This window comes from Agelaius phoeniceus, chromosome 11 (genome assembly GCF_051311805.1).
Source record: "Agelaius phoeniceus isolate bAgePho1 chromosome 11, bAgePho1.hap1, whole genome shotgun sequence".
NCBI classification, from domain to species: Eukaryota; Metazoa; Chordata; class Aves; order Passeriformes; family Icteridae; genus Agelaius; species Agelaius phoeniceus.
The window spans coordinates 5,855,072-5,883,030 of NC_135275.1; the positions used below are offsets into that span (position 1 = coordinate 5,855,072).

Sequence of the window (27,959 nt, forward strand, 5' to 3'; positions counted from 1 at the left end):
GACTGCCAGTCCTCAGGAAATCTGCCATGGAGCAGGCCTGGGGCTGTGACACCTCAGGGAAACTCACCATGGCAGCCACCTCCAGAGCTTTTGAAGTACTTGTTTCTTGGTTTAATGCCCTTCAAAGGATCAATCTAGCATCTTTGCATATGAGCATGACATACAAGGCTATTTAAAATTGAGTCTGATCCAATCATCAAAGATAATGGATGTTACCTCTAAACTTACCTTTTCATGATTGCCAAACAATATGGAACTTGTCTTATGTCCGACTTAAAATATCCAGAATGCAAAATTCATTCTCAAGACAGGAAAAAAGAAAACAATGGAAATAGGATATAGGCAATCTTCAAAAGGTGCAGAGAAGAAAACAAACATTAGAAAACCTTAGAAAAATTTGGCTTTTTCTTCATCTTCTCAGTATTTGCTGTTTGAATGTTTCTTGTCTTACTTGTCCCTCTCAAAACAAGGCATCTTACAGCTTTATTGTCTCAGTGCTGTATTTCCCCAATCGCTGCCTTGCCATTTCAGCTCTGGTTTATTGGAAATATACAACAAGGGACTCTTCATGGAAGAGAGTTGCACAAGCCTCTGGATTCCTCACCATTCACCTCTGCCAATGCTCACACTAATCTCCTAACACACCTGAGCTTCCTGTCTTTCTGTCAGAGAAAGATTCAGCTAAAGTCAAGGAAACAGGGCAGGGGGAGATGGAAACCTTCCCTTGAGATGCTTTTGGGAAGGCCTGCAAGGACCCTGCCTTCCCCTGGAACAGAGGTGGTCACGATGCATGGTGTTGGCTGACTTGCCCTAGGTGCCCCCTCTATTCCAGAAGGACTTGTGCCCACTTCATCACTTGTCTGTCCCTCCAGTTCCAGGGTCTCAAACCTGCTCTGTAAGGTGCTAAACCTGTAAGTCAGCTGTAAGTTTTCAGAATAAGGCACTGAGCATGGCTCTAAGTAGGTTTTTTTAGTCAGGTGTACAATATATTTTGAGAAGAAGAAGGAGCAGAGAAGGTGTGAAAAATGCGTATTATATGATTGGCTTTTCGCAAATATTAAAATTAATACTATATGTGTTATGTTGGAAAGTTATGTTGTATTAATCCTTTTTTGTAGTCCTATACTAATCTTTTAAAGTAGTGTGGTGAATATAGTTTTAGGCTACAGAAACTGTGAAAGATACTTTTTCTAAATAGCTCAAGCAGAGATAACAGTAACAAGACGCCAAAACTCTAAGAGAAGAAATATTGCCTCCTTATTGGGAAGAACCAGACTTTGAGGGACCAAGACAATTGATTTACAAGATGAGGGAGGGGTTGACACTCACAAGAAAACACCCATTGTTTGAAAAGAATTTTGGCATCGTGTATGAGATATATGTATATGCAACAGGCTATTACTTGTAAGGGTTAATCCTTTGTTAGCAAAGTGTGTTCTGAGGCAGAGCAGAGCACCCAGACATCTGTAATTCTTGGCCTTTTTTATTGTCCTTTATTGTCCTAACTCTTAATTGTCCAAATTCTTATTTCTCTAATTTTTATTACTACTTTTGTAACTAATTTATTACTTTTAAAATTTTAAAACAAGTGATTGGCATTTTACACAGAAGGGGCAGATACCACACAAGAATCCAGCACAGTCTCCCCAGCTTTTTCATCTGGGTTCTATGAAGCACAATGCCCAGCACTTGCACTGCACCGTCTTTTCATGTGTTCTGGTGATCAGAACCATCCCATGGCCAGCCCCAGGATAATCTGGGTGCCAAAGTCCTGTTGCCTGCAAACATCACACTCTATTTTACCCAGCTGGTGCTCATCTCAGCATATTTCCTGAGTTGGCTTCATGAATGTTTTCTTTATCTTGGCAGTTCTAGCAGATGTCCTTATTGCGCCTAAATTCTGCATGCTTTGTGTCCACTATCAGTGGGCATCCTTCTTCCCAAGCTTTGTCAACCTCCTTCTGGGTCTGAGATCAGTGAAACTTGCCCAGCCCTGAGTCTTAAAAGACAATTCTAGCAACAAGTACTTTGCTTTTCTAACACCTGGCCATCACTTCGAGCTTGTAGGCTGCTATGTGTGTCACAGGTTAAACGTCTGTTCTTGTTGATCAGGCTCGGAAGTGTGTAGAGGCCAGGCACGACAGGACGTGTTTTCTTCAGGAAATGGGACGTATGGCCCAGTTTGCAAGAGGTGCCCGCCCGCGCCTTCCAGAGTGCCAGAACGTTGCCGGCGCCATTGCAGGGCTCAGGGCGCTGCCTTGTGGGCGAGAGCCGCCATGACAGCGCGGGCGCCGCGCGGCGGGGCCGGAGGGCGGGAAGGGGCGGGCGGGTGTGAGGGGCGGGGCGGTTCCTGCCCAGAGCCGAGCCCGCGCTGGTCGTGGGCGCATTCCCGGCGCGCTGTTGGGAGGGTGCAGTCGCTGCTCGGGCTCAGGGAGAAGCGTGCGGCCGCTGCGGGGTCCCAGTCCGCAGATCGGGCTGCTGGCCGAGGCTGCAGTGCCAGAGCTGCCGTGCGCCGTGGCGGTGCCAGAGCCCCCGACAGAGCCGAGCTGGCAGTGCCGACACCTGGGGGAAGCTCTGCCATGGCAGCGCCGGGGCCGCTGGGCAGAGCCGGGCTGGCAGTGCCGACACCTGAGGGAAGCCCAGTCATGGCAGCGCCGGGGCCGCTGGGCAGAGCCGGGCTGGCAGTGCCGACACCTGAGGGAAGCCCGGCCATGGCAGCGCCGGGGCCGCTGGGCAGAGCCGGGCTGGCAGTGCCGACACCTGAGGGAAGCCCGGCCATGGCAGCGCCGGCGTCGCTCCTGCCCCGGGGCCGCCAGCAGGAGCGGCGCCTGGGACCTGCCGGCAGACCGGCACTGCTTGGCCCTCTTCACTAGATCCGAGAGAGTAGCACCACAGATAGTAAAATACTGAAACATCTGATTTAAAACACCAGAGGGAAACCACAGAATTGAAAAAAAAAAGGAAGGTCTGGCAAAATATTCAGGGCATGAATGGGAAGCCTGAAAAGATACCAAATCTAATTACTTAGATAATCTCAACTATATCAGGAGGAACATGAGGGTGTGAAAAAACGTTCAAAAAGTTTCGACAAGAAAAAGGTCTGCCTGTGTCATTTTGTTAGTGCATTAAACTCTGAAAAAGCAGTCAGGTATTTCTTTGTCCAGTGCTATGAATTTAATAGCAGGATTTCTTGCAGTTGTCCTTCACATACGCCACATAAAGGGAGTTGAGTGCTTAGATTCCATGGAAGCCATCAGTTAGTAAAAGTAGTGTTCCGCTTTTTAGTAGTTCTGTAGTAAGTAGTTAGTAAAAGTCATTGTTCTGCCAATGGATGCTGATCCCTGATGCGTTCCTGCTGGTTCCATGGAAAGGCAAATTTTTAATAATAGGCTGTTGGAAAACAGGTGTTTTCTGCTAGTAAAAACACATTGCTTTTTGTGGTAGAAACTGAAGCAACTTCAGCAGCCTGCTCCTTTTTCTCCACCTATCCTAAAAGGAGATCCATGCAGGTTAAAACATGAAACAAACCTCGGGGCTCTGGGCCTGTGCTGCAGGCTCACCTGCCTCTCCCCAGAATCAGCGAAGGAACAGCCAGAGGACACTGCAGTGTTCCTCAACGCAACAACGGGAGCAGAAGGTGGACAGGAGCAGGGCTCACGCAGGGCTGAGCAGGGAGTAGAGCCTCGTGGCTCTGGGCCTGCTCTGCAAACTCCCCTCCACTCTTCTTCCTCGCATAGTGAGACAGAAATAAAAACCTCAAAGTGACCATGTCACTGGAGGAGAGGGGACTCAGCGCAGACACCGGCCATGGCTGGCAGCAAGCAGGAGGGCCCTGGTGCCAGGGAGGCAGGTGAGGGCAAAGCAGCCCTGTGACAGCCTGGCCCAGGGGCTCTTGTGGCAGCAGGCAGTGTGGGGATCAGAGCAGAGGCAGGGGGAGGCAGGAGCTGCTCGGCCATGCGGGTGCTGGGAGCCTCCCTCCTGCCCAAGTGGGGCCCAGCTGGGCCAGGGGGCAGCTCCTGGGACAGCCGTGCCCGCAATGGCCCCTGCTCTGCAAGCCTCCAGCCCTGCCCATCAGCCAGGCAGGGACAGAGCAGCCTTGGGGCCGATGCTGCTGCAGGCTCAGAGCCCCGCAGAGCTGCTCATGTCCGCTGCCACTGGCTCTGTCCCCTGCAGCCTGCATGCTGTGTAACCGAGCCGAGGCTGACCCCTGTGCCTCGCCAGGCCCTGGCAGCTGCTCCTGTGCTGCTCCTGCACTGCCCAGGGCACCCACGGGCCCTGCTCGGGCCTGACGCAGAGCAGAACCAGCTGGGGCTGTGACAGCTCTGCTGCTCTGGGCACGGCTCTTGGGCAAAGCACCCGCCTGTCCCTGGGCTGGGGGCGGTGCCCAGGCTGGGCTTGGCAGAGCCCATCCGCTCCTGGAGGGCTGGGGGCGCTGCTCTGGCCTGGCCTGGCCCGGCCCTGGGGTCCCTTGACATTCCTGCTGGCCCTTGCATCCACCAGGGATGGGCTGGAGCTCCATGGCCCCGGCCTGGCCGCACAGTCAGGACTGGAGCCTTCCCGTGGCTCCCCAGGACACAAGAGCCTCAGCCCCAGCTCCCAAACACGGCCTAACAGGGTTTGCTGCTATTGATCCCTGTTAGACCTTTGAAAGGATTTTGAAAGTAACGTTGTTTGGCAACTCCTTCAAGAAACAAACGTGACTCGCTTCTAATCAGTAAAAGGTTTATTGGTTTGCTTGCACTTCCTATAGGCTATCCTTATGCTTCCTTCGGCGTTCCAGAAAATAATGAAAATCTAACAAATTCTTCCAAGAAGTTTCTGAATCCACTATTAGGAGAAGTCTCTACATTCACTATCCTTACATACAGTTAAGTAGCTGCACCTGTAACGTACAGAGATGTAACGGTTTACCTGACTGGACCACACAACGAGATGTTCTACACACCGCTACACTAAAAAACTTCTCTTCCCTCTTCATTACAAATTTAAAGCTTTACTTGAGGTCCTGAATTCATTTTGCATGCACATTCATACCTGCAATCCCTCCCCAGGCTCAGCTTTCCCCCAGACTTACCAGGGAACAGATGTTACATACTCACCTCAAACAATAATCTACGTCTGTCTTCCTAACCCTCTTTTTCTTCACTGAGTTCTACCAATCTACAAAATAACTGTGGACCCTCTGCACAAAAGAAACAACCAATTAATAGGCTTAAACGCTTGTGATTGTGCTGCTGCTCCTAACAATCATGACCAACACAGCACTAAAATCAGAAATCAATTCTTCACCATCCTTCCTGTTCTCCTGCCCCCCACCACACCTTGGCTTCAGCAGAAATGTTCCCTACTGCGGCCTGCTGTGCTAAGAACATGGAAAGAAAGGCAGCAGCAGTTTTCCTCAACATGCTGCAATCTGAATTGCAGTGAAATTGCAGCTCTTTCATTTGAAGCTCAGCACCAGCACCCCACACCTTCCCCCAGAACTGAGGCCTGCTGAGGCCTGAGCTCTCCATTTCAACACACCCTGTAAATCAGGCTGGCTGGAAGATTGCAGGCCGCTAACTGTGTGAACACAGCAGTGCCTTTCATCACAGTTATCTCATCAGTCTCATGGAAGGCACATCCTTTAAGCTTGTCTTAAGACTCTAGTCTACAAAATAGAACCAGCAATTGTTTTGGTGGCCTGTGCAGGTTTTGGGCACTGTGTGTATGTTTCCTTTGGTTGTTGTTGTCTTTCTTTCTAAATACAAAATTGACTGGATTCAGAAGAGAAAGCCCCAGATGCATTAGCACAAAGAACCACAGGGACATACGTGGCTCACAAGAAGAACACTCAAACGTTTCTAACGGTAACACCAGAAAGAGAGGAAAAAGTTAAAGATGATTTAAATACCTGAAAGGATCCAAAATGTCTAGGTAACCTGACAAGTGACTAAGCTTCTGGTAAACTCTAAAAGTCCAGATTCCTATTCAGTAATTGTCTGAAAGACAAGAAAGCCAGAAATCTGCTTGACCTCTCTTTTACCAGGACTTTCTCACAGGATTCTACCACAACTTGGACCACAAATAAGGGTGGCAAATTTTGACTAGAAAACTTTCATAACTTGGCAGCATTTTTTCCTCCTCACTGAATTCCAGGAAGGGTTTAAAAGGGAAAAAAAATACAAAAGGGGTTGAAGAAATTCTGTCATACCTCTTAGGCGTTCATCATCTTTGGAGAAGAAAAAAACTCTAGCACTTCCTGTGCGTGGTAAAGAAAGAAACCTAGACAAGGACAAAGGGATTTGAGCATCCTAAATTGTACTATCAAATTCCATGAACATGACTTCAAACTCTAGTGCTTCAGAAAAATGGTATACAGTGAAAAGCTTTATTCCCTAGGAACCCCAAATAGAGCTTTTTATTTTACAAAACCCACTTTTAGAGAGAAAACTGACTGTGTCTTTGGCTTTTAGCCAAACTCACTTTGGAGTTGGTCCAACCAAAATGACCCAGTTAATTTCTTGTGCTCAACTCTCTCTTCCCATATTCATCTTCACATCAAATGTGCTGCTGGGAGTTTTGACTCTGTGCAGCACAAACGATTTTCCGAGATGACTTTGGTTGCTCAGAGGTGTGCAATGTCCGTTTCCCATTTCCTGAGTTAATATTCCCACAGCATCCAACTACTACAGCCAAGTAGACAACAAAGAGAAATGGAACTTGCGTTTCTTGGTCCTGTTCAATCTCTGACATCTCAGGCTCATCATCACCCTCAGAACTGCTGTCTTGGAAACGTGGATCCTCTTGCCATGTGGCTTTTACCGGCTTTATTGTTCCAAGGGCATAAGGCTCTGCAATGACAGCACCCATAGAGAAAAAAAGCCAAAACCAGATTCTTCCCCTACTGGTCAGGAAAAATTCCTCCTTTCAAGTGAAATACTTAGAGTGGAGAAGACAGATTTGGGAAGGACAGAATCTGCCCCTGCCAGATTTTCTAAGCTACATCTCTGCTCCACTTTGTTCTAGGGATCCCTTATGTATTCTTAAACATTTGTCATTGCATTCAGAAGACCATGAATACCTTCTCAGTTCAGCACAAGTGTGGGGGACTCGTTGCTTTGTGCTGTTGCGTTGGGTTTTTTAATATTGTGGATAACTTCTCGCGGTTTCTTTTCTCTCCTACATGACTGGGACTCGATTTAATGTTGTTTCATCTTCATTTCAGACGGCCTCATTTTATCTAAGGTTAGGACACCCCAAAGATCATGTGTCATTCCGTTTCTTTTTTCTAAAGGTCCAAGAGTAGAATTCAGTAACAAACAGAATGCGCATGGATCTTGGGGTCAGCTCCCGGACTTTGCTCCTCCCTCTACATTAACGCACATTTCCTTTAAAATCTTGTTGGGTTCTATGAAACTTGATATGACTGGTTTGTCACCTTTTTCCCCGTTTGAGGAATTCAGGGCATGAGAACCAGCTTTTTCACCACTCAGCAGAAACCCCAATGCCTTCTCAAAGCATGCCTTTAGAATTCCTGAGATGCAAGCAAGAGTTACCTCTCATTAATCTACCACAGCCCTGGCAAGCAGAAATGAAGATGAAAATGCTTCTTCCTAATTACTGACTTCTGCTGCTGAAAATCCCCTGGACCCTGACCTTCTTTACACTGTATTGCCCTACAGTGCCTGCCAGAAGCTCTTCCTTAGCAATGGCATGTTAGAAGGGTTCTGCTGTTGCCCTCTTTGATGCCCAACTCCTCTGTGCCTCCAAAGTAGGAAAACGTGAAAGTACTCAGCTTCTGAGCTGTGTCGTTCTCAGGCAAAGGTCCCAAATGGAAGGGAAATACCCTGGGGCAGAGTCCTGTGCATCCTCTTTGCCCCAGGGTATTTCCTCCGTCTATTCTGGTTTGTTCTTTGAAGGTCCAATCAAGTCTTTCAAATCCGCAGCTGTCAAAGTTGTCTTCAGCCACTTGAGGCAGTGCCTCACTCTCTTCTTTCTTCTTTTTTTGGCTTTACTGAAATGAGATTGTTCAAAGATAGCAACACAGCACACGTCCTTTTCAGAGACAGCTTCCCTAAGAGCCACCTTGCTCTGAATGTCTCCCTAAGCATATCCAAGCCCGTTAAGGAGTGGTTCATTATCAAGGGTAAGCAGTGGGGAAACATCAGAGGTTGGAGTCTAAAGGCAGGAACAAGAGTCCTTTGTAATTAGCCACATCCTTAAGTGACTTTTCACTGAATACACGGGTACACAGAAATCAAGGTATTTAGCACAGACTTCTTTCCTGCCAATAGAAACATCAAGAGCTGATATGGTTTTCTCACAGACCTGCACATCTCAAGGTCCCTGCACTGAGCGTTCTCACCTTCACTTCCGGCAAGCAACACATGGACTAGAAAGAAAAGATGACGCTACGTGCTGCTGTTGGAGGTCCCAGCTGAGGTCCGACGTCGCTGGTGCGAGCGGCTGCTCCTGCGGGATGTCCCCGACCATGTCCCCCTACGCCTGGGCCTCTCAGCACTCGCTGCTGTCCTCCTGCTCCTGTCCTGGCGACTCCTGGACCGCACAGTTTGAGTCGAGGCCCGGCGCTGCTGGCGGGAGCGGCTGCATCTGGGGGGCATCCCCGAAGACGTGTCCCTTCGCCTGGGCCTCTCAGTCCTTGGCCTTGTCCTGCTGCTCCTGTCACGGCGACTCCTGGACCGGACAGGTGGACTCTGGGCCCAGCCTTGCTGGCGGGAGCGGCTGCGTCTGGGGGATGTCTGTGATGGTGGCTCCGTTTGCCTGGGCCTCTCAGCCCTTGGCCCTGTCCCACTGCTCCTGTCACGTCGACTCCTGGAGCGGACAGGTGCACTCTGGGCCCATCCTTGCTGGCGGGAACGGCTGTGTCTGTGGGATGTCTGTGATGGTGGCTCCCTTTGCCTGGGCCTCTCAGACCTTGGCCCTGTCCCCCTGTTCCTGTCACACGGACTCCTGGACCGGACAGGTGGACTCTGGGCCCAGCCTTGCTGGCGGGAGCGGCTGCGTCTGGGGGACGTCCGTGCAGATGTCTCCCTTTGCCTGGGCCTCTCAGTCCTTGGCCTTGTTCTGTTGCTTCTGTCACGGCGACTCCTTGATTGGATGGGTTGATTTGGGGCCTGACCTTGCTGGCGGGAGCGACTGCGTCTGGGGGATGCCCCTGACGATGTCTCCCTTTGCCTGGGCCTCTCAGCTCTTGGCCCTGTTTCGCTGCTCCTTTCATGGCGACTCCTGGAGCGGACAGCTGGACTCTGGGCCCAACCTTGCTGACGGGAGTGGTTGTGTTGGGGGGACGCCCATGCAGGTGTCTCCCTTCGTCGGGGTCTCTCAGCCCTTGGTCTTCTACAGCTGCTCCTGTAACGCCGACTCCTCAAGGGCACAAGTCGATTTGGGGCCCGACCTTGCTGGCGAGAGCGGCTTCGCCCGCGGCCGGGCCCAGCACGTCTGGAATGGACCCTGTCCTCAGAGTCAGGGGAGCTGCTGTACAGTGACCTTGATGTGCTGGGGCTGCTGCTGTCCAGCGAGGAGGATGGCAGTACCTGCTGCCATGCTGCGTGTTGGGGCCTGCTGTGGCTGCTCGTCTCTGCAGACAGAATTTGGTGCGCCAGACCCAATGGCCTGCGGCTATGAGAGCTGCTGCTGAAGGCCTCCAAATCTGGGGAGCCATGAGAAGGCCCCAGTCCTGACTGTCTGGCCAGCCTGGGGCCATTGAGCTCTGACTCAACCCTGGAGGCTGTAAGGGCAAGCGGGAATGTCAAAGGCCCCCCAGGCCCAGGCCAGGCCAGGCCAGAGCAGTGCCCCCAGCCCTCCAGCAGTGGACGCACTCTGCCAAGCCTGGCCTGGGCACTGCCCCCAGCCCAGGGACACCGGGGTTTGACCCATACCCGTTCCAAGCCCAGCACAGGTGTCACACTCCCATCTGTCTATGCTGTTTCTCAGGCCAGAGCAGCGCCTATGGGTGCCCTCAGCAGCACAGGAGGAGCACAGGAGCAATTGCCAGGGCCTGGGGAGGGAAACAGGCTCATAGCACTGAGAACAAAGTGTGCCAGAAGGTGGTTGTCTGGCCAAACGCTTCTGGTTCTTCCCGCTTTGAGCCCTTGTGGAGACACAGGTTCCCTGCAGAGCCCCAGGTGCAGCATCCCAACTTACCCCTCTTCCTCTGCCTCCTCTCTGCCTCCAGGGTAAAGGCAATCCCTGGCATTGCACTGGCCATGCCTCTCTCCTAGCTCCGCGAAGGCATCGTTGTCCTCCCATGTCGGCTGTCTGATGGAGAAAGGAAGAGATGATGAATTTCTGCTGCCCTCCCCTCATGGAGATCCAGGGTGTCCCTGCTCTTTCTCCAGCGCTTTTCCAAGTTGGGCACGAAGCTGAAGCCCAGACTCACGGGACAGGGCAGGGCCAGGGCTCCTGGGGCAGGGCCTGGCACAGCACAGCACTTGTACCCTCCTGGCTGGTGGGCCAGGCAGAAGGACACCAACCTGAAGGGGATTCGGATCCCCAAGAGAAACAGGTCGACAAGGAATGTCTCACTGTCTCTGCACAGGGGGCACTTGAGGCATAAAAGACCAGCGCGCATGGCCTGTCCCTGCAGGGCAAACACAGGCAGGGTGAGCGAGGCCCTGCTGCTGCTGCTGCTGCTGCTGCTGAGCACCTGCTGTGCCCCAGGGCTGAGGGGAGGGCTCCAACCTGGATGCAGTCCCTGTGGAACCAGGCCCTTTTGCACATTGGGCACACCAGGGTTGTGAAGGTCTTTCTGTCCTCCACAGGCTCCATGCAGATGGGGCAAACAGTGTCCGGCTCTGGAGTCACCTCCACCTCCTGCTCTGGACGGTGCTCAGGGCAGAAGGAGCTGGGGGCAAAGCAAAGGGGAAAGTGAGAAATGCTGGATCCTTCACGAGTGATGGCCAGAAAGGGAGAGGAGGTACCTGAACGGGGTAATGTATTGATTGACACAGCCGCCCTCCTTGGCACAGGGCAGGTGGAACCATCTGTCACAGTACTCCTTGCAGCACATGATGGTTGCCCCGCTCTGGCCGCAGACGCAGCAGTACTGGAAAGAGCCAAGCAGCCCCATCAGCAGCAGCAGCAGCAGCCTCGAGGGCTCCCCTGGCAGCCCCACGGCTCCGGGCAGGGCGCAGGATGTGGCCGCTGCCGGGTCCCAGCCCACAGAGCCGCCTGGTGGAGGAGGGAGGCTCCTGTGCCAGGGCCTCTGTGCCACAGCTGCTGGGAGCCAGGCTTTGTCGCGGCTGTCGGGCCGGCCTTTCTTTCCTGCTCTCTGCGCTAAGCTCTGGCAAACCTCGCCAGGCACAAATCTGTCACGCTCTCACCTTCTGTGCCGCCCGCCGGACTGCAATTAGGAGATCCCGAAGGAGAAAGCCCATGAGTCCAACGCAGTCCATCTCTTGCCGAAATAGTAGAGTGGCGAAGAACTGCAGGCAAGGGGAGGAGCTGATGAGGAGAGGGCGGCAGGAGCTGCTCATTGCAACGGTGGAGGGAGCGCCCGGAGTCACTCACCATGCAGAACACGTGGGCACAGAGCCCACCCTTCTCCAGTTTGTCACCGCACACGTCCGGGTCAGCCTCGGCTCGGCGACACAGCATGCAGGCTGCAGGGGACAGAGCCAGTGGCAGCGGACATGAGCAGCTCTGCGGGGCTCTGAGCCTGCAGCAGCATCGGCCCCAAGGCTGCTCTGTCCCTGCCTGGCTGATGGGCAGGGCTGGAGGCCTTGCACAGCAGGGGCCATTGCGGGCACGGCTGTCCCAGGAGCTGCCCCCTGGCCCAGCTGGGCCCGACTTGGGCAGGAGGGAGGCTCCCGGCCCCGGCATGGCCGAGCAGCTCCTGCCTCCCCCTGCCTCTGCTCTGATCCCCACACTGCCTGCTGCAACAAGAGCCCCTGGGCCAGGCTGTCACAGGGCTGCTTTGCCCTCACCTGCCTCCCTGGCACCAGGGCCCTCCTGCTTGCTGCCAGCCATGGCAGCTGTCTGCTCTGAGTCCCTCTCCTGGAGTGACATAGTCGCCCGACGTGTTGGTCCTCTCTCTCTATGGGAGGAAGAAGAGTGGGGGGGGGGAGTTTGCAGGACAGGCCCAGAGCCACGAGGTTCTACTCCCTGCTCAGCCCTGCGTGAGCCCTGCTCCTGTCCGCCTTCTCCTCCCGTCGCTGCGTTAAGGAACACCACAGTGTCCTCTGGCTGTTCCTCCGCTGATTCTGGGAAGGGAGAGGCAGGTGAGCCTGCAGCACAGGCCCAGAGCCCCGAGGTGTGGGGCCCCTCTGGTCCCTGAGCAGCCACGTCCCTGCCCTACCTTCTCCTCCCGTCGTCAGATCGCACTGACACTCGGCCTGAGCCCAGCGTTCCCTTTTGTGGCCTTGGTCGCACAGGTCACAATGGCCACTCTGACATCAGCACCGTGTACCCAAAATTGGGGCAGCCATGGCCTCAGGTCCCTGGCATCCACTTGTGGCGGCCTCCTCGGGCACCGAGGCTCTGAGATGGGTCCGAGCATTTGCTCAGGGTGGAACCAGGGCCAGGACTCCTGCAGCAAGTGCAGGGTCAAATGCCAGGCCCTGGGGCAGCCATCGAGGGTGGTACTGCAGGCAGGAAGGTGCTGTTCAGGCACTGCCACGCCAGGGCTCCGGCCCCGGCCAAGGGAAATCTCTGCTCCTGCCCCTGGCAGCCGGTGGCCCAGAGAGCCTGTGCGGAGTCTCCTGCACGGCAGAGATTCAATCCCTGCTCTAGGTGAACTGATGTTTTCCTCAAGACCTGTCTGGAGAAAACTAAGATGAACCTGATTTGATGCTGCTGCTGATCACCACTGGCTACAGGAGATAAACCTGGAGACCATCACAGCTGCCTCCAGACCTCTGTTATCCTGTCATCCTATGAACTAATAACTTTGACATTTCATATAAATGGAAAAATTTGTATTAAGCTCCTTAGAAACGTCATCTTTTCTACTGACTCTGTGGAAACTCAGAAAATTCACTGAGAATGTTCTGTGTACGTTTGACAGGAGTGCTTGCAACAGTTCTCAACCCAAGTCAAAGGCAGGAGGATGCTTTTCCTGCATTATAGGAACTTTGCCAGTTTGGTCCATGCTTTCCTACTAGAAAATACCTTGGAAACAAATCAGGAAGAGACGCACAAACAATTCTTGTCAATTTTTGTCATTGATGTCTATGTAAACATGCTCCTGGAAATCCAGATCCATGACTTCTAGAACAAGCAGTGGGATCTCTGGGAAGCAGGGCAGGGGCTGACAGGCAGGGACACCCTGCACCTGCCTGATGCTGGGGCAGCAGGAGTTTGTCCATTTTCCTGTCTCCATGGGAGAGCCACCTTGGCTGGGAAACGATCCCTTCACTGGTCTAGGACGGAGGCACAGCCAGTGCAATGCCAGGGAGTGCCTTTACCCTGGAGGAAGGGAGGAGGCAGAGGAAGAGGGGGAAGTTGGGAAGCTGCACCCAGGGCTCTGCAGGGCTCCTGGCCAGGGCTCAAAGCACAAGGAGCCAGAAGAGCTTGGCCGGACAATCCCGAGCTCTGGACGCTTTGTCCTCAGCACCGGGAAGAACCCGTTTGCTTCTCCAGGCCCTGGGCACTGCTCCGGTGCTGCTCATGCAAGTTACACACAGACACACAGCTACCTGCTCTGTCTCAACCCTCTTCAGCACTGGACAGCACAACACAGTAACATGTTCTCTTCAGTACATGGTCTAATTATTAATAGTCCTGCAAACACTCACATTCAAAGCACACACACACACAAAAACCCCAAACCCTGGTACAAACCTTGCATCAACACAAAATGCATGTTGCTGTTCAGAAACACAGGGCAGCACTTTTGGCCAATGCTTTTTCCTATTAGATCTTTCAAAGGATTTCAAAAGTGACATTGTTTGGCAACTTCTTCAAGGAACAAACTGGAGAGGCTTCTGATGTTTTAAAGATTTATTGGTTTGCTTTCACTTTCCTTTTGGCATCCTTACACTTCACCTGGCATTCCAGAAAATTGTGAAAATCCAAAATAATATCTGGGGAAGTTTCTGAATTCATTCATGTTTCTCTCCAAGACATTCTTGACATACATACAAGGAACTGGTCCTGGAACACCCACAGAAGCAGGGGTTTCCCTGACTCGACATTACAAGACACCGTTATAGACTCCAGTGTACTAAAACACTTCTGTTGCCTGGTAATTACAGAGCCTGAAGCTCTTCTAGAGGCTTTCCCCAGTGCAATTTCAATTGGTCCCTCTCTGCTCAACTCTCTAAGCTTGTCCAGGTCTCACTGAATGCAGCAGAGCCTTGTGGTGCCTCAGCCCCTGCTCCCGGTTCTGTCCCATCAGCAAACGCTGAGGCAGCGCTCTGTCCCTTCTGCCAGGTCACTGGGGAATAAGGCAAACAAGGCTGGCCCCAGCACGGCCCCCTGAGCTCACAGCTATCTGAGTTTGGAGCTGCCCTGGCCACTTCTCTGCCCCACTGGCCCTGAGCTGCCTCAGGAGCCTGTTAGGGGAGGCAGGGACAAAGCCTTGCTGAAGTCCCTGCTGACAACAACCACTGCTCTCCCCTCACAAACCCAGCCAGTCACTGCAGCAGAGGGGGCTGTGGGATTGGTCAAGCATGGTTTCCATTCCTGTTACTGCACAGGCTCAGAGATGGCATCCAAGAGGAGCTGTTCTGTCACCTTTCTGGGGATGGAGCTGAGGCTGATGGGCCTGCACTTTCCTGGCTCCTTCTTGGTGCCCTTTTGCAAGACTGCAGTGATGTTGGCTTTCCTCCACTGCTCACGCCTCTCTCTGGGGCTGTCTCCTTCCCTGACCTGCTGGCAGAGCGCCCTGTGCCAGAGGCAGGAGCAGAGATTTCCCTTGGCCCCAAAAGGGAACGCTGGGCTCAGGCCGAGTGTCAGTGCGAGCTGACAGCGGGAGGAGAAGGAGGGAAGGAGCAGGGCTCACGCAGGGCTGAGCAGGGAGTAGAGCCCTCGTGGCTCTAGGCCTGCTCTGCAAGCTCCCCGGCCTCTCCTTTCTCCCATAGAGAGAGAGGAACAGCACCTCAAAGTGACCAGGGAACCTGGCCATGGAGCAGGACTGGGACTGCCAGCCCTCAGGGAAACCGGCCATGGAGCGGGGCTGGGGCTGTGACACCTCAGGGAAACCGGCCATGGAGCGGGATGGGGCTGTGACACCTCAGGGAAACCGGCCATGGAGCGGGGCAGGGGCTGTGACACCTCAGGGAAACCGGCCATGGAGCGGGGCTGGGACTGCCAGCCCTCAGGGAAACCGGCCATGGAGCGGGGCTGGGGCTGTGACACCTCAGGGAAACCGGCCATGGAGCGGGGCTGGGGCTGTGACACCTCAGGGAAATCTGCCATGGAGCAGGCCTGGGGCTGTGACACCTCAGGGAAACCGGCCATGGAACGGGGCTGGGACTGCCAGTCCTCAGGAAATCTGCCATGGAGCAGGCCTGGGGCTGTGACACCTCAGGGAAACTCACCATGGCAGCCACCTCCAGAGCTTTTGAAGTACTTGTTTCTTGGTTTAATGCCCTTCAAAGGATCAATCTAGCATCTTTGCATATGAGCATGACATACAAGGCTATTTAAAATTGAGTCTGATCCAATCATCAAAGATAATGGATGTTACCTCTAAACTTACCTTTTCATGATTGCCAAACAATATGGAACTTGTCTTATGTCCGACTTAAAATATCCAGAATGCAAAATTCATTCTCAAGACAGGAAAAAAGAAAACAATGGAAATAGGATATAGGCAATCTTCAAAAGGTGCAGAGAAGAAAACAAACATTAGAAAACCTTAGAAAAATTTGGCTTTTTCTTCATCTTCTCAGTATTTGCTGTTTGAATGTTTCTTGTCTTACTTGTCCCTCTCAAAACAAGGCATCTTACAGCTTTATTGTCTCAGTGCTGTATTTCCCCAATCGCTGCCTTGCCATTTCAGCTCTGGTTTATTGGAAATATACAACAAGGGACTCTTCATGGAAGAGAGTTGCACAAGCCTCTGGATTCCTCACCATTCACCTCTGCCAATGCTCACACTAATCTCCTAACACACCTGAGCTTCCTGTCTTTCTGTCAGAGAAAGATTCAGCTAAAGTCAAGGAAACAGGGCAGGGGGAGATGGAAACCTTCCCTTGAGATGCTTTTGGGAAGGCCTGCAAGGACCCTGCCTTCCCCTGGAACAGAGGTGGTCACGATGCATGGTGTTGGCTGACTTGCCCTAGGTGCCCCCTCTATTCCAGAAGGACTTGTGCCCACTTCATCACTTGTCTGTCCCTCCAGTTCCAGGGTCTCAAACCTGCTCTGTAAGGTGCTAAACCTGTAAGTCAGCTGTAAGTTTTCAGAATAAGGCACTGAGCATGGCTCTAAGTAGGTTTTTTTAGTCAGGTGTACAATATATTTTGAGAAGAAGAAGGAGCAGAGAAGGTGTGAAAAATGCGTATTATATGATTGGCTTTTCGCAAATATTAAAATTAATACTATATGTGTTATGTTGGAAAGTTATGTTGTATTAATCCTTTTTTGTAGTCCTATACTAATCTTTTAAAGTAGTGTGGTGAATATAGTTTTAGGCTACAGAAACTGTGAAAGATACTTTTTCTAAATAGCTCAAGCAGAGATAACAGTAACAAGACGCCAAAACTCTAAGAGAAGAAATATTGCCTCCTTATTGGGAAGAACCAGACTTTGAGGGACCAAGACAATTGATTTACAAGATGAGGGAGGGGTTGACACTCACAAGAAAACACCCATTGTTTGAAAAGAATTTTGGCATCGTGTATGAGATATATGTATATGCAACAGGCTATTACTTGTAAGGGTTAATCCTTTGTTAGCAAAGTGTGTTCTGAGGCAGAGCAGAGCACCCAGACATCTGTAATTCTTGGCCTTTTTTATTGTCCTTTATTGTCCTAACTCTTAATTGTCCAAATTCTTATTTCTCTAATTTTTATTACTACTTTTGTAACTAATTTATTACTTTTAAAATTTTAAAACAAGTGATTGGCATTTTACACAGAAGGGGCAGATACCACACAAGAATCCAGCACAGTCTCCCCAGCTTTTTCATCTGGGTTCTATGAAGCACAATGCCCAGCACTTGCACTGCACCGTCTTTTCATGTGTTCTGGTGATCAGAACCATCCCATGGCCAGCCCCAGGATAATCTGGGTGCCAAAGTCCTGTTGCCTGCAAACATCACACTCTATTTTACCCAGCTGGTGCTCATCTCAGCATATTTCCTGAGTTGGCTTCATGAATGTTTTCTTTATCTTGGCAGTTCTAGCAGATGTCCTTATTGCGCCTAAATTCTGCATGCTTTGTGTCCACTATCAGTGGGCATCCTTCTTCCCAAGCTTTGTCAACCTCCTTCTGGGTCTGAGATCAGTGAAACTTGCCCAGCCCTGAGTCTTAAAAGACAATTCTAGCAACAAGTACTTTGCTTTTCTAACACCTGGCCATCACTTCGAGCTTGTAGGCTGCTATGTGTGTCACAGGTTAAACGTCTGTTCTTGTTGATCAGGCTCGGAAGTGTGTAGAGGCCAGGCACGACAGGACGTGTTTTCTTCAGGAAATGGGACGTATGGCCCAGTTTGCAAGAGGTGCCCGCCCGCGCCTTCCAGAGTGCCAGAACGTTGCCGGCGCCATTGCAGGGCTCAGGGCGCTGCCTTGTGGGCGAGAGCCGCCATGACAGCGCGGGCGCCGCGCGGCGGGGCCGGAGGGCGGGAAGGGGCGGGCGGGTGTGAGGGGCGGGGCGGTTCCTGCCCAGAGCCGAGCCCGCGCTGGTCGTGGGCGCATTCCCGGCGCGCTGTTGGGAGGGTGCAGTCGCTGCTCGGGCTCAGGGAGAAGCGTGCGGCCGCTGCGGGGTCCCAGTCCGCAGATCGGGCTGCTGGCCGAGGCTGCAGTGCCAGAGCTGCCGTGCGCCGTGGCGGTGCCAGAGCCCCCGACAGAGCCGAGCTGGCAGTGCCGACACCTGGGGGAAGCTCTGCCATGGCAGCGCCGGGGCCGCTGGGCAGAGCCGGGCTGGCAGTGCCGACACCTGAGGGAAGCCCAGTCATGGCAGCGCCGGGGCCGCTGGGCAGAGCCGGGCTGGCAGTGCCGACACCTGAGGGAAGCCCGGCCATGGCAGCGCCGGGGCCGCTGGGCAGAGCCGGGCTGGCAGTGCCGACACCTGAGGGAAGCCCGGCCATGGCAGCGCCGGCGTCGCTCCTGCCCCGGGGCCGCCAGCAGGAGCGGCGCCTGGGACCTGCCGGCAGACCGGCACTGCTTGGCCCTCTTCACTAGATCCGAGAGAGTAGCACCACAGATAGTAAAATACTGAAACATCTGATTTAAAACACCAGAGGGAAACCACAGAATTGAAAAAAAAAAGGAAGGTCTGGCAAAATATTCAGGGCATGAATGGGAAGCCTGAAAAGATACCAAATCTAATTACTTAGATAATCTCAACTATATCAGGAGGAACATGAGGGTGTGAAAAAACGTTCAAAAAGTTTCGACAAGAAAAAGGTCTGCCTGTGTCATTTTGTTAGTGCATTAAACTCTGAAAAAGCAGTCAGGTATTTCTTTGTCCAGTGCTATGAATTTAATAGCAGGATTTCTTGCAGTTGTCCTTCACATACGCCACATAAAGGGAGTTGAGTGCTTAGATTCCATGGAAGCCATCAGTTAGTAAAAGTAGTGTTCCGCTTTTTAGTAGTTCTGTAGTAAGTAGTTAGTAAAAGTCATTGTTCTGCCAATGGATGCTGATCCCTGATGCGTTCCTGCTGGTTCCATGGAAAGGCAAATTTTTAATAATAGGCTGTTGGAAAACAGGTGTTTTCTGCTAGTAAAAACACATTGCTTTTTGTGGTAGAAACTGAAGCAACTTCAGCAGCCTGCTCCTTTTTCTCCACCTATCCTAAAAGGAGATCCATGCAGGTTAAAACATGAAACAAATCCTCGGGGCTCTGGGCCTGTGCTGCAGGCTCACTTGCCTCTCCCCAGAATCAGGGAAGGAACAGCCAGAGGACACTGCAGTGTTCCTCAACGCAACAACGGGAGCAGAAGGTGGACAGGAGCAGGGCTCACGCAGGGCTGAGCAGGGAGTAGAGCCTCGTGGCTCTGGGCCTGCTCTGCAAACTCCCCTCCACTCTTCTTTCCCGCATAGTGAGACAGAAATAAAAACCTCGAAGTGACCATGTCACTGGAGGAGAGGGGACTCAGCGCAGACACCAGCCATGTCTGACAGAGAGCAGGAGGGCCCTGGTGCCAGGGAGGCAGGTGAGGGCAAAGCAGCCCTGTGACAGCCTGGCCCAGGGGCTCTTGTTGCAGCAGGCAGTGTGGGGATCAGAGCAGAGGCAGGGGGAGGCAGGAGCTGCTCGGCCATGCGGGTGCTGGGAGCCTCCCTCCTGCCCAAGTGGGGCCCAGCTGGGCCAGGGGGCAGCTCCTGGGACAGCCGTGCCCGCAATGGCCCCTGCTCTGCAAGCCTCCAGCCCTGCCCATCAGCCAGGCAGGGACAGAGCAGCCTTGGGGCCGATGCTGCTGCAGGCTCAGAGCCCCGCAGAGCTGCTCATGTCCGCTGCCACTGGCTCTGTCCCCTGCAGCCTGCATGCTGTGTCACCGAGCCGAGGCTGACCCCTGTGCCTCGCCAGGCCCTGGCAGCTGCTCCTGTGCTGCTCCTGCACTGCCCAGGGCACCCACGGGCCCTGCTCGGGCCTGACGCAGAGCAGAACCAGCTGGGGCTGTGACAGCTCTGCTGCTCTGGGCACGGCTCTTGGGCAAAGCACCCGCCTGTCCCTGGGCTGGGGGCGGTGCCCAGGCTGGGCTTGGCAGAGCCCATCCGCTCCTGGAGGGCTGGGGGCGCTGCTCTGGCCTGGCCTGGCCCGGCCCTGGGGTCCCTTGACATTCCTGCTGGCCCTTGCATCCACCAGGGATGGGCTGGAGCTCCATGGCCCCGGCCTGGCCGCACAGTCAGGACTGGAGCCTTCCCGTGGCTCCCCAGGACACAAGAGCCTCAGCCCCAGCTCCCAAACACGGCCTAACAGGGTTTGCTGCTATTGATCCCTGTTAGACCTTTGAAAGGATTTTGAAAGTAACGTTGTTTGGCAACTCCTTCAAGAAACAAACATGACTCGCTTCTAATCAGTAAAAGGTTTATTGGTTTGCTTGCACTTCCTATAGGCTATCCTTATGCTTCCTTCGGCGTTCCAGAAAATAATGAAAATCTAACAAATTCTTCCAAGAAGTTTCTGAATCCACTATTAGGAGAAGTCTCTACATTCACTATCCTTACATACAGTTAAGTAACTGCACCTGTAACGTACAGAGATGTAGCGGTTTACCTGACTGGACCACACAACGAGATGTTCTACACACCGCTACACTAAAAAACTTCTCTTCCCTCTTCATTACAAATTTAAAGCTCTTCTCGAGGTCCTGAATTCATTTTGCATGCACATTCATACCTGCAATCCCTCCCCAGGCTCAGCTTTCCCCCAGACTTACCAGGGAACAGATGTTACATACTCACCTCAAGCAATAATCTACGTCTGTCTTCCTAACCCTCTTTTTCTTCACTGAGTTCTACCAATCTACAAAATAACTGTGGACCCTCTGCACAAAAGAAACAACCAATTAATAGGCTTAAACGCTTGTGATTGTGCTGCTGCTCCTAACAATCATGACCAACACAGCACTAAAATCAGAAATCAATTCTTCACCATCCTTCCTGTTCTCCTGCCCCCCACCACACCTTGGCTTCAGCAGAAATGTTCCCTACTGCGGCCTGCTGTGCTAAGAACATGGAAAGAAAGGCAGCAGCAGTTTTCCTCAACATGCTGCAATCTGAATTGCAGTGAAATTGCAGCTCTTTCATTTGAAGCTCAGCACCAGCACCCCACACCTTCCCCCAGAACTGAGGCCTGCTGAGGCCTGAGCTCTCCATTTCAACACACCCAGGCTGGCTGGAAGATTGCAGGCCGCTAACTGTGTGAACACAGCAGTGCCTTTCATCACAGTTATCTCATCAGTCTCATGGAAGGCACATCCTTTAAGCTTGTCTTAAGACTCTAGTCTACAAAATAGAACCAGCAATTGTTTTGGTGGCCTGTGCAGGTTTTGGGCACTGTGTGTATGTTTCCTTTGGTTGTTGTTGTCTTTCTTTCTAAATACAAAATTGACTGGATTCAGAAGAGAAAGCCCCAGATGCATTAGCACAAAGAACCACAGGGACATACGTGGCTCACAAGAAGAACACTCAAACGTTTCTAACGGTAACACCAGAAAGAGAGGAAAAAGTTAAAGATGATTTAAATACCTGAAAGGATCCAAAATGTCTAGGTAACCTGACAAGTGACTAAGCTTCTGGTAAACTCTAAAAGTCCAGATTGCTATTCGGTAATTGTCTGAAAGACAAGAAAGCCAGAAATCTGCTTGACCTCTCTTTTACCAGGACTTTCTCACAGGATTCTACCACAACTTGGATCACAAATAAGGGTGGCAAATTTTGACTAGAAAACTTTCATAACTTGGCAGCATTTTTTCCTCCTCACTGAATTCCAGGAAGGGTTTAAAAGGGAAAAAAAATACAAAAGGGGTTGAAGAAATTCTGTCATACCTCTTAGGCGTTCATCATCTTTGGAGAAGAAAAAAACTCTAGCACTTCCTGTGCGTGGTAAAGAAAGAAACCTAGACAAGGACAAAGGGATTTGAGCATCCTAAATTGTACTATCAAATTCCATGAACATGATTTCAAACTCTAGTGCTTCAGAAAAATGGTATACAGTGAAAAGCTTTATTCCCTAGGAACCCCAAATAGAGCTTTTTATTTTACAAAACCCACTTTTAGAGAGAAAACTGACTGTGTCTTTGGCTTTTAGCCAAACTCACTTTGGAGTTGGTCCAACCAAAATGACCCAGTTAATTTCTTGTGCTCAACTCTCTCTTCCCATATTCATCTTCACATCAAATGTGCTGCTGGGAGTTTTGACTCTGTGCAGCACAAACGATTTTCCGAGATGACTTTGGTTGCTCAGAGGTGTGCAATGTCCGTTTCCCATTTCCTGAGTTAATATTCCCACAGCATCCAACTACTACAGCCAAGTAGACAACAAAGAGAAATGGAACTTGCGTTTCTTGGTCCTGTTCAATCTCTGACATCTCAGGCTCATCATCACCCTCAGAACTGCTGTCTTGGAAACGTGGATCCTCTTGCCATGTGGCTTTTACCGGCTTTATTGTTCCAAGGGCATAAGGCTCTGCAATGACAGCACCCATAGAGAAAAAAAGCCAAAACCAGATTCTTCCCCTACTGGTCAGGAAAAATTCCTCCTTTCAAGTGAAATACTTAGAGTGGAGAAGACAGATTTGGGAAGGACAGAATCTGCCCCTGCCAGATTTTCTAAGCTACATCTCTGCTCCACTTTGTTCTAGGGATCCCTTATGTATTCTTAAACATTTGTCATTGCATTCAGAAGACCATGAATACCTTCTCAGTTCAGCACAAGTGTGGGGGACTCGTTGCTTTGTGCTGTTGCGTTGGGTTTTTTAATATTGTGGATAACTTCTCGCGGTTTCTTTTCTCTCCTACATGACTGGGACTCGATTTAATGTTGTTTCATCTTCATTTCAGACGGCCTCATTTTATCTAAGGTTAGGACACCCCAAAGATCATGTGTCATTCCGTTTCTTTTTTCTAAAGGTCCAAGAGTAGAATTCAGTAACAAACAGAATGCGCATGGATCTTGGGGTCAGCTCCCGGACTTTGCTCCTCCCTCTACATTAACGCACATTTCCTTTAAAATCTTGTTGGGTTCTATGAAACTTGATATGACTGGTGTGTCACCTTTTAACCCGTTTGAGGAATTCAGGGCATGAGAACCAGCTTTTTCACCACTCAGCAGAAACCCCAATGCCTTCTCAAAGCATGCCTTTCAGAATTCCTGAGATGCAAGCAAGAGTTACCTCTCATTAATCTACCACAGCCCTGGCAAGCAGAAATGAAGATGAAAATGCTTCTGCCTAATTACTGACTTCTGCTGCTGAAAATCCCCTGGACCCTGACCTTCTTTACACCGTATTGCCCTACAGTGCCTGCCAGAAGCTCTTCCTTAGCAATGGCATGTTAGAAGGGTTCTGCTGTTGCCTTCTTTGATGCCCAACTCCTCTGTGCCTCCAAAGTAGGAAAACGTGAAAGTACTCAGCTTCTGAGCTGTGTCGTTCTCAGGCAAAGGTCCCAAATGGTCATCTGGGGCAGAGTCCTGTGCATCCTCTTTGCCCCAGGGTATTTCCTCCATCTATTCTGGTTTGTTCTTTGAAGGTCCAATCAAGTCTTTCAAATCCGCAGCAATACTGTCAAAGTTGTCTTCAGCCACTTGAGGCAGTGCCTCACTCTCTTCTTTCTTCTTTTTTTGGCTTTACTGAAATGAGATTGTTCAAAGATAGCAACACAGCACATGTCCTTTTCAGAGACAGCTTCCCTAAGAGCCACCTTGCTCTGAATGTCTCCCTAAGCATATCCAAGCCCATTAAGGAGTGGTTCATTATCAAGGGTAAGCAGTGGGGAAACATCAGAGGTTGGAGTCTAAAGGCAGGAACAAGAGTCCTTTGTAATTAGCCACATCCTTAAGTGACTTTTCACTGAATACACGGGTACACAGAAATCAAGGTATTTAGCACAGACTTCTTTCCTGCCAATAGAAACATCAAGAGCTGATATGGTTTTCTCACAGACCTGCACATCTCAAGGTCCCTGCACTGAGCGTTCTCACCTTCACTTCCGGCAAGCAACACATGGACTAGAAAGAAAAGATGACGCTACGTGCTGCTGTTGGAGGTCCCAGCTGAGGTCCGACGTCGCTGGTGCGAGCGGCTGCTCCTGCGGGATGTCCCCGACCATGTCCCCCTACGCCTGGGCCTCTCAGCACTCGCTGCTGTCCTCCTGCTCCTGTCCTGGCGACTCCTGGACCGCACAGTTTGAGTCGAGGCCCGGCGCTGCTGGCGGGAGCGGCTGCGTCTGGGGGGCGTCCCCGATGACGTGTCCCTTCGCCTGGGCCTCTCAGTCCTTCGCCTTTTCCTGCTGCTCTTGCCACGGCGACTCCTGGACCGGACAGGTGGACTCTGGGCCCAGCCTTGCTGGCGGGAGCGGCTGCGTCTGGGGGATGTCTGTGATGGTGGCTCCGTTTGCCTGGGCCTCTCAGCCCTTGGCCCTGTCCCCCTGCTCCTGTCACGTCGACTCCTGGAGCGGACAGGTGCACTCTGGGCCCGACCTTGCTGGTGGGAGCGGCTGTGTCTGGGGGATGCCTGTGATGGTGGCTCCGTTTGCCTGGGCCTCTCAGCCCATGGCCCTGTCCCCCTGCTCCTGTCACAGGGACTCCTGGAGCGGACAGGGGGACTCTGGGCCCGGCCTTGCTGGTGGGAGCGGCTGCGTCTGGGGGACGTCCGTGCAGGTGTCTCCCTTTGCCTGGGCCTCTCAGCCCTTGGCCCTGTCCCACTGTTCCTGTCACGGGGACTCCTGGAGCGGACACATGGACTCTGGGCCCGACCTTGCTGGCGAGAGCGGCTTTGCCTGCGGCCGGGCCCAGAACGTCTGGAATGGACCCTGTTCTCAGGGTCAGAGGACCTGCTGCATGTTGACCTTGATCTACTGATTCTCCTGGTGTCCAGTGAGGAAGATGGCAGCGCCTGCTGCCACGCTGCGTGTTGAGGCCTGCTGTGGCTGCTCGTCTCTGGAGATGGCGATGGGGAAACCAGCACCAATGGCACAGGGCTGTGGGAGCTGGGCATGATGGCCTCAGATTCTAAGGAGCCATGAGCAGATTCCAGTCCTGACTGTCTGGCCAGCCTGGGGCCATTGAGCTCTGACTCAACCCTGGAGGCTGTAAGGGCAAGCGGGAATGTCAAAGGCCCCCCAGGCCCAGGCCAGGCCAGGCCAGAGCAGTGCCCCCAGCCCTCCAGCAGTGGACGCACTCTGCCAAGCCCGGCCTGGGCACTGCCCCCAGCCCAGGGACACAGGGGGGCTTTGACTCATACATGTTCCGAGCCCAGCACAGGTGTCACACTCCCATCTGTGTGTGCTGTTTCTCAGGCCAGAGCAGCGCCTATGGGTGCCCTCGGCAGCACAGGAGGAGCACAGGAGCAATTCCCAGGGCCTGGGGAGGGAAACAGGCTCATAGCACTGAGAACAAAGTGTGCCAGAAGGTGGTTGTCTGGCCAAATGCTTCTGGTTCTTCCCGCTTTGAGCCCTTGTGGACACACAGGTTCCCTGCAGAGCCCCAGGTGCAGCATCCCAACTTACCCCTCTTCCTCTGCCTCCTCTCTGCCTCCAGGGTAAAGGCAATCCCTGGCATTGCACTGGCCATGCCTCTCTCCTAGCTCCGCAAAGGCATCGTTGTCCTCCCATGTCGGCTGTCTGATGGAGAAAGGAAGAGATGATGAATTTCTGCTGCCCTCCCCTCATGGAGATCCAGGGTGTCCCTGCTCTTTCTCCAGCGCTTTTCCAAGTTGGGCACGAAGCTGAAGCCCAGACTCACGGGACAGGGCAGGGCCAGGGCTCCTGGGGCAGGGCCTGGCACAGCACAGCACTTGTACCCTCCTGGCTGGTGGGCCAGGCAGAAGGACACCAACCTGAAGGGGATTCGGATCCCTATGATGAACATTTCAACAGGGAATTCCCCACTGTCTCTGCACAGGGGGCACTGGAAATATAAAGCACCAGCGCTCATGGCCAGTCCCTGCAGGGCAAACACAGGCAGGGTGAGCGAGGCCCTGCTGCTGCTGCTGCTGCTGCTGCTGCTGCTGCTGCTGCTGCTGCTGCTGAGCACCTGCTGTGCCCCAGGGCTGAGGGGAGGGCTCCAACCTGGATGCAGTCCCTGTGGAACCAGGCCCTTTTGCACGTTGGGCACACCAGGGTTGTGAAGGTCTTTCTGTCCTCCACAGGCTCCATGCAGATGGGGCAAATGGTGTCCGGCTCTGGAGTCGCCTCCACCTCCTGCTCTGGACGGTGCTCAGGGCAGAAGGACCTGGAGGAAAATGGATGGGGACAGTGAGAAATGCTGGGTCATTCCCCAGGGGGGGCCACAAAGAGAGATGAGGTACCTGAACGGAGTAACGTATACATTGACACAGCCGCCCTCCTTGGCACAAGGCAGGTGGAACCATCTGTCACACTCCGGCACAGAGCACATGATGGTTGCCCCGCTCTGGCCGCAGACGCAGCAGTACTGGAAAGAGCCAAGCAGCCCCATCAGCAGCAGCAGCAGCAGCCTCGAGGGCTCCCCTGGCAGCCCCACGGCTCCGGGCAGGGCGCAGGATGTGGCCGCTGCCGGGTCCCAGCCCACAGAGCCGCCTGGTGGAGGAGGGAGGCTCCTGTGCCAGGGCCTCTGTGCCACAGCTGCTGGGAGCCAGACTTTGTCGCGGCTCTTGGGCCGGCCTTTCTTTCCTGCTCTCTGCGCTAAGCTCTGGCAAACCTCGCCAGGCACAAATCTCCCTGCTCTTGTCACGCTCTCACCTTCTGTGCCGCCCGCCGGACTGCAATTAGGAGATCCCGAGGGAGAAAGCCCATGAGTCCAACGTGGTGATTCTCTTGGCGAGATAGAAGAGTGGCGAAGAGCTGCAGGCAAGGGGAGGAGCTGATGAGGAGAGGGCGGCAGGAGCTGCTCATTGCAACGGTGGAGGGAGCGCCCGGAGTCACTCACCATGCAGAACACGTGGGCACAGAGCCCACCCTTCTCCAGTTTGTCACCGCACATGTCCGGGTCAGCCTCGGCTCGGCGACACAGCATGCAGGCTGCAGGGGACAGAGCCAGTGGCAGCGGGCATGAGCAGCTCTGCGGGGCTCTGAGCATGCAGCAGCATCGGCCCCAAGGCTGCTCTGTCCCTGCCTGGCTGATGGGCAGGGCTGGAGGCCTTGCACAGCAGGGGCCATTGCGGGCACGGCTGTCCCAGGAGCTGCCCCCTGGCCCAGCTGGGCCCGACATGGGCAGGAAGGAGGCTCCCGGCCCCGGCATGGCTGAGCAGCTCCTGCCTCCCCCTGCCTCTGCTCTGATCCCCACACTGCCTGCTGCAACAAGAGCCCCTGGGCCAGGCTGTCAGAGGGCTGCTTTGCCCTCACCTGCCTCCCTGGCACCAGGGCCCTCCTGCTTGCTGCCAGCCATGGCCGGTGTCGGCGCGGAGTCTCTATCCTCCAGTGACATAGTCGCTCGAGGTGTTGGTCCTCTCTCTCTATGGGAGGAAGAAGAGTGGGGGGGGGGAGTTTGCAGAACAGGCCCAGAGCCACGAGGCTCTACTCCCTGCTCAGCCCTGTGTGAGCCCTGCTCCTGTCCGCCTTCTCCTCCCGTCGCTGCGTTAAGGAACACCACAGTGTCCTCTGGCTGTTCCTCCGCTGATTCTGGGAAGGGAGAGGCAGGTGAGCCTGCAGCACAGGCCCAGAGCCCCGAGGTGTGGGGCCCCTCTGGTCCCTGAGCAGCCACGTCCCTGCCCTACCTTCTCCTCCCGTCGTCAGGTCGCACTGACACTCGGCCTGAGCCCAGCGTTCCCTTTTGTGGCCTTGGTCGCACAGGTCACAATGGCCACTCTGACATCAGCACCGTGTACCCAAAATTGGGGCAGCCATGGCCTCAGGTCCCTGGCATCCACTTGTGGCGGCCCCCTCGGGCACCGAGGCTCTGAGATGGGTCCGAGCGTTTGCTCAGGGTGGAACCAGGGCCAGGACTCCTGCAGCAAGTGCAGGGTCAAATGCCAGGCCCTGGGGCAGCCATCGAGGGTGGTACTGCAGGCAGGAAGGTGCTGTTCAGGCACTGCCACGCCAGGGCTCCGGCCCCGGCCAAGGGAAATCTCTGCTCCTGCCCCTGGCAGCCGGTGGCCCAGAGAGCCCGTGCGGAGTCTCCTGCACGGCAGAGATTCAATCCCTGCTCTAGGTGAACTGATGTTTTCCTCAAGACCTGTCTGGAGAAAACTAAGATGAACCTGATTTGATG

General features: G+C 53.3%; 1 protein-coding gene and 1 pseudogene across 1 annotated transcript; both read right to left on the minus strand.

Annotated features, from left to right (window-relative positions):
* Nucleotides 1–7,878: 7,878 nt before the first annotated feature.
* LOC143695056 (E3 ubiquitin-protein ligase PHF7-like) lies at nucleotides 7,879–12,009 on the minus strand (annotated as a pseudogene).
* Nucleotides 12,010–23,799: 11,790 nt separating this feature from the next.
* Nucleotides 23,800–27,176, minus strand: LOC143695057 (E3 ubiquitin-protein ligase PHF7-like). Its single transcript, XM_077184783.1, has 10 exons — nucleotides 27,095–27,176; nucleotides 26,679–26,770; nucleotides 26,492–26,593; nucleotides 26,080–26,204; nucleotides 25,806–26,003; nucleotides 25,609–25,770; nucleotides 25,280–25,393; nucleotides 25,015–25,133; nucleotides 24,620–24,860; nucleotides 23,800–24,082 (listed from the first exon to the last, which is right to left on the minus strand). Exons 1-10 carry the CDS (start codon nucleotides 27,174–27,176, stop codon nucleotides 23,800–23,802), a joined length of 1,518 nt encoding a protein of 505 aa, XP_077040898.1.
* Nucleotides 27,177–27,959: the final 783 nt, after the last annotated feature.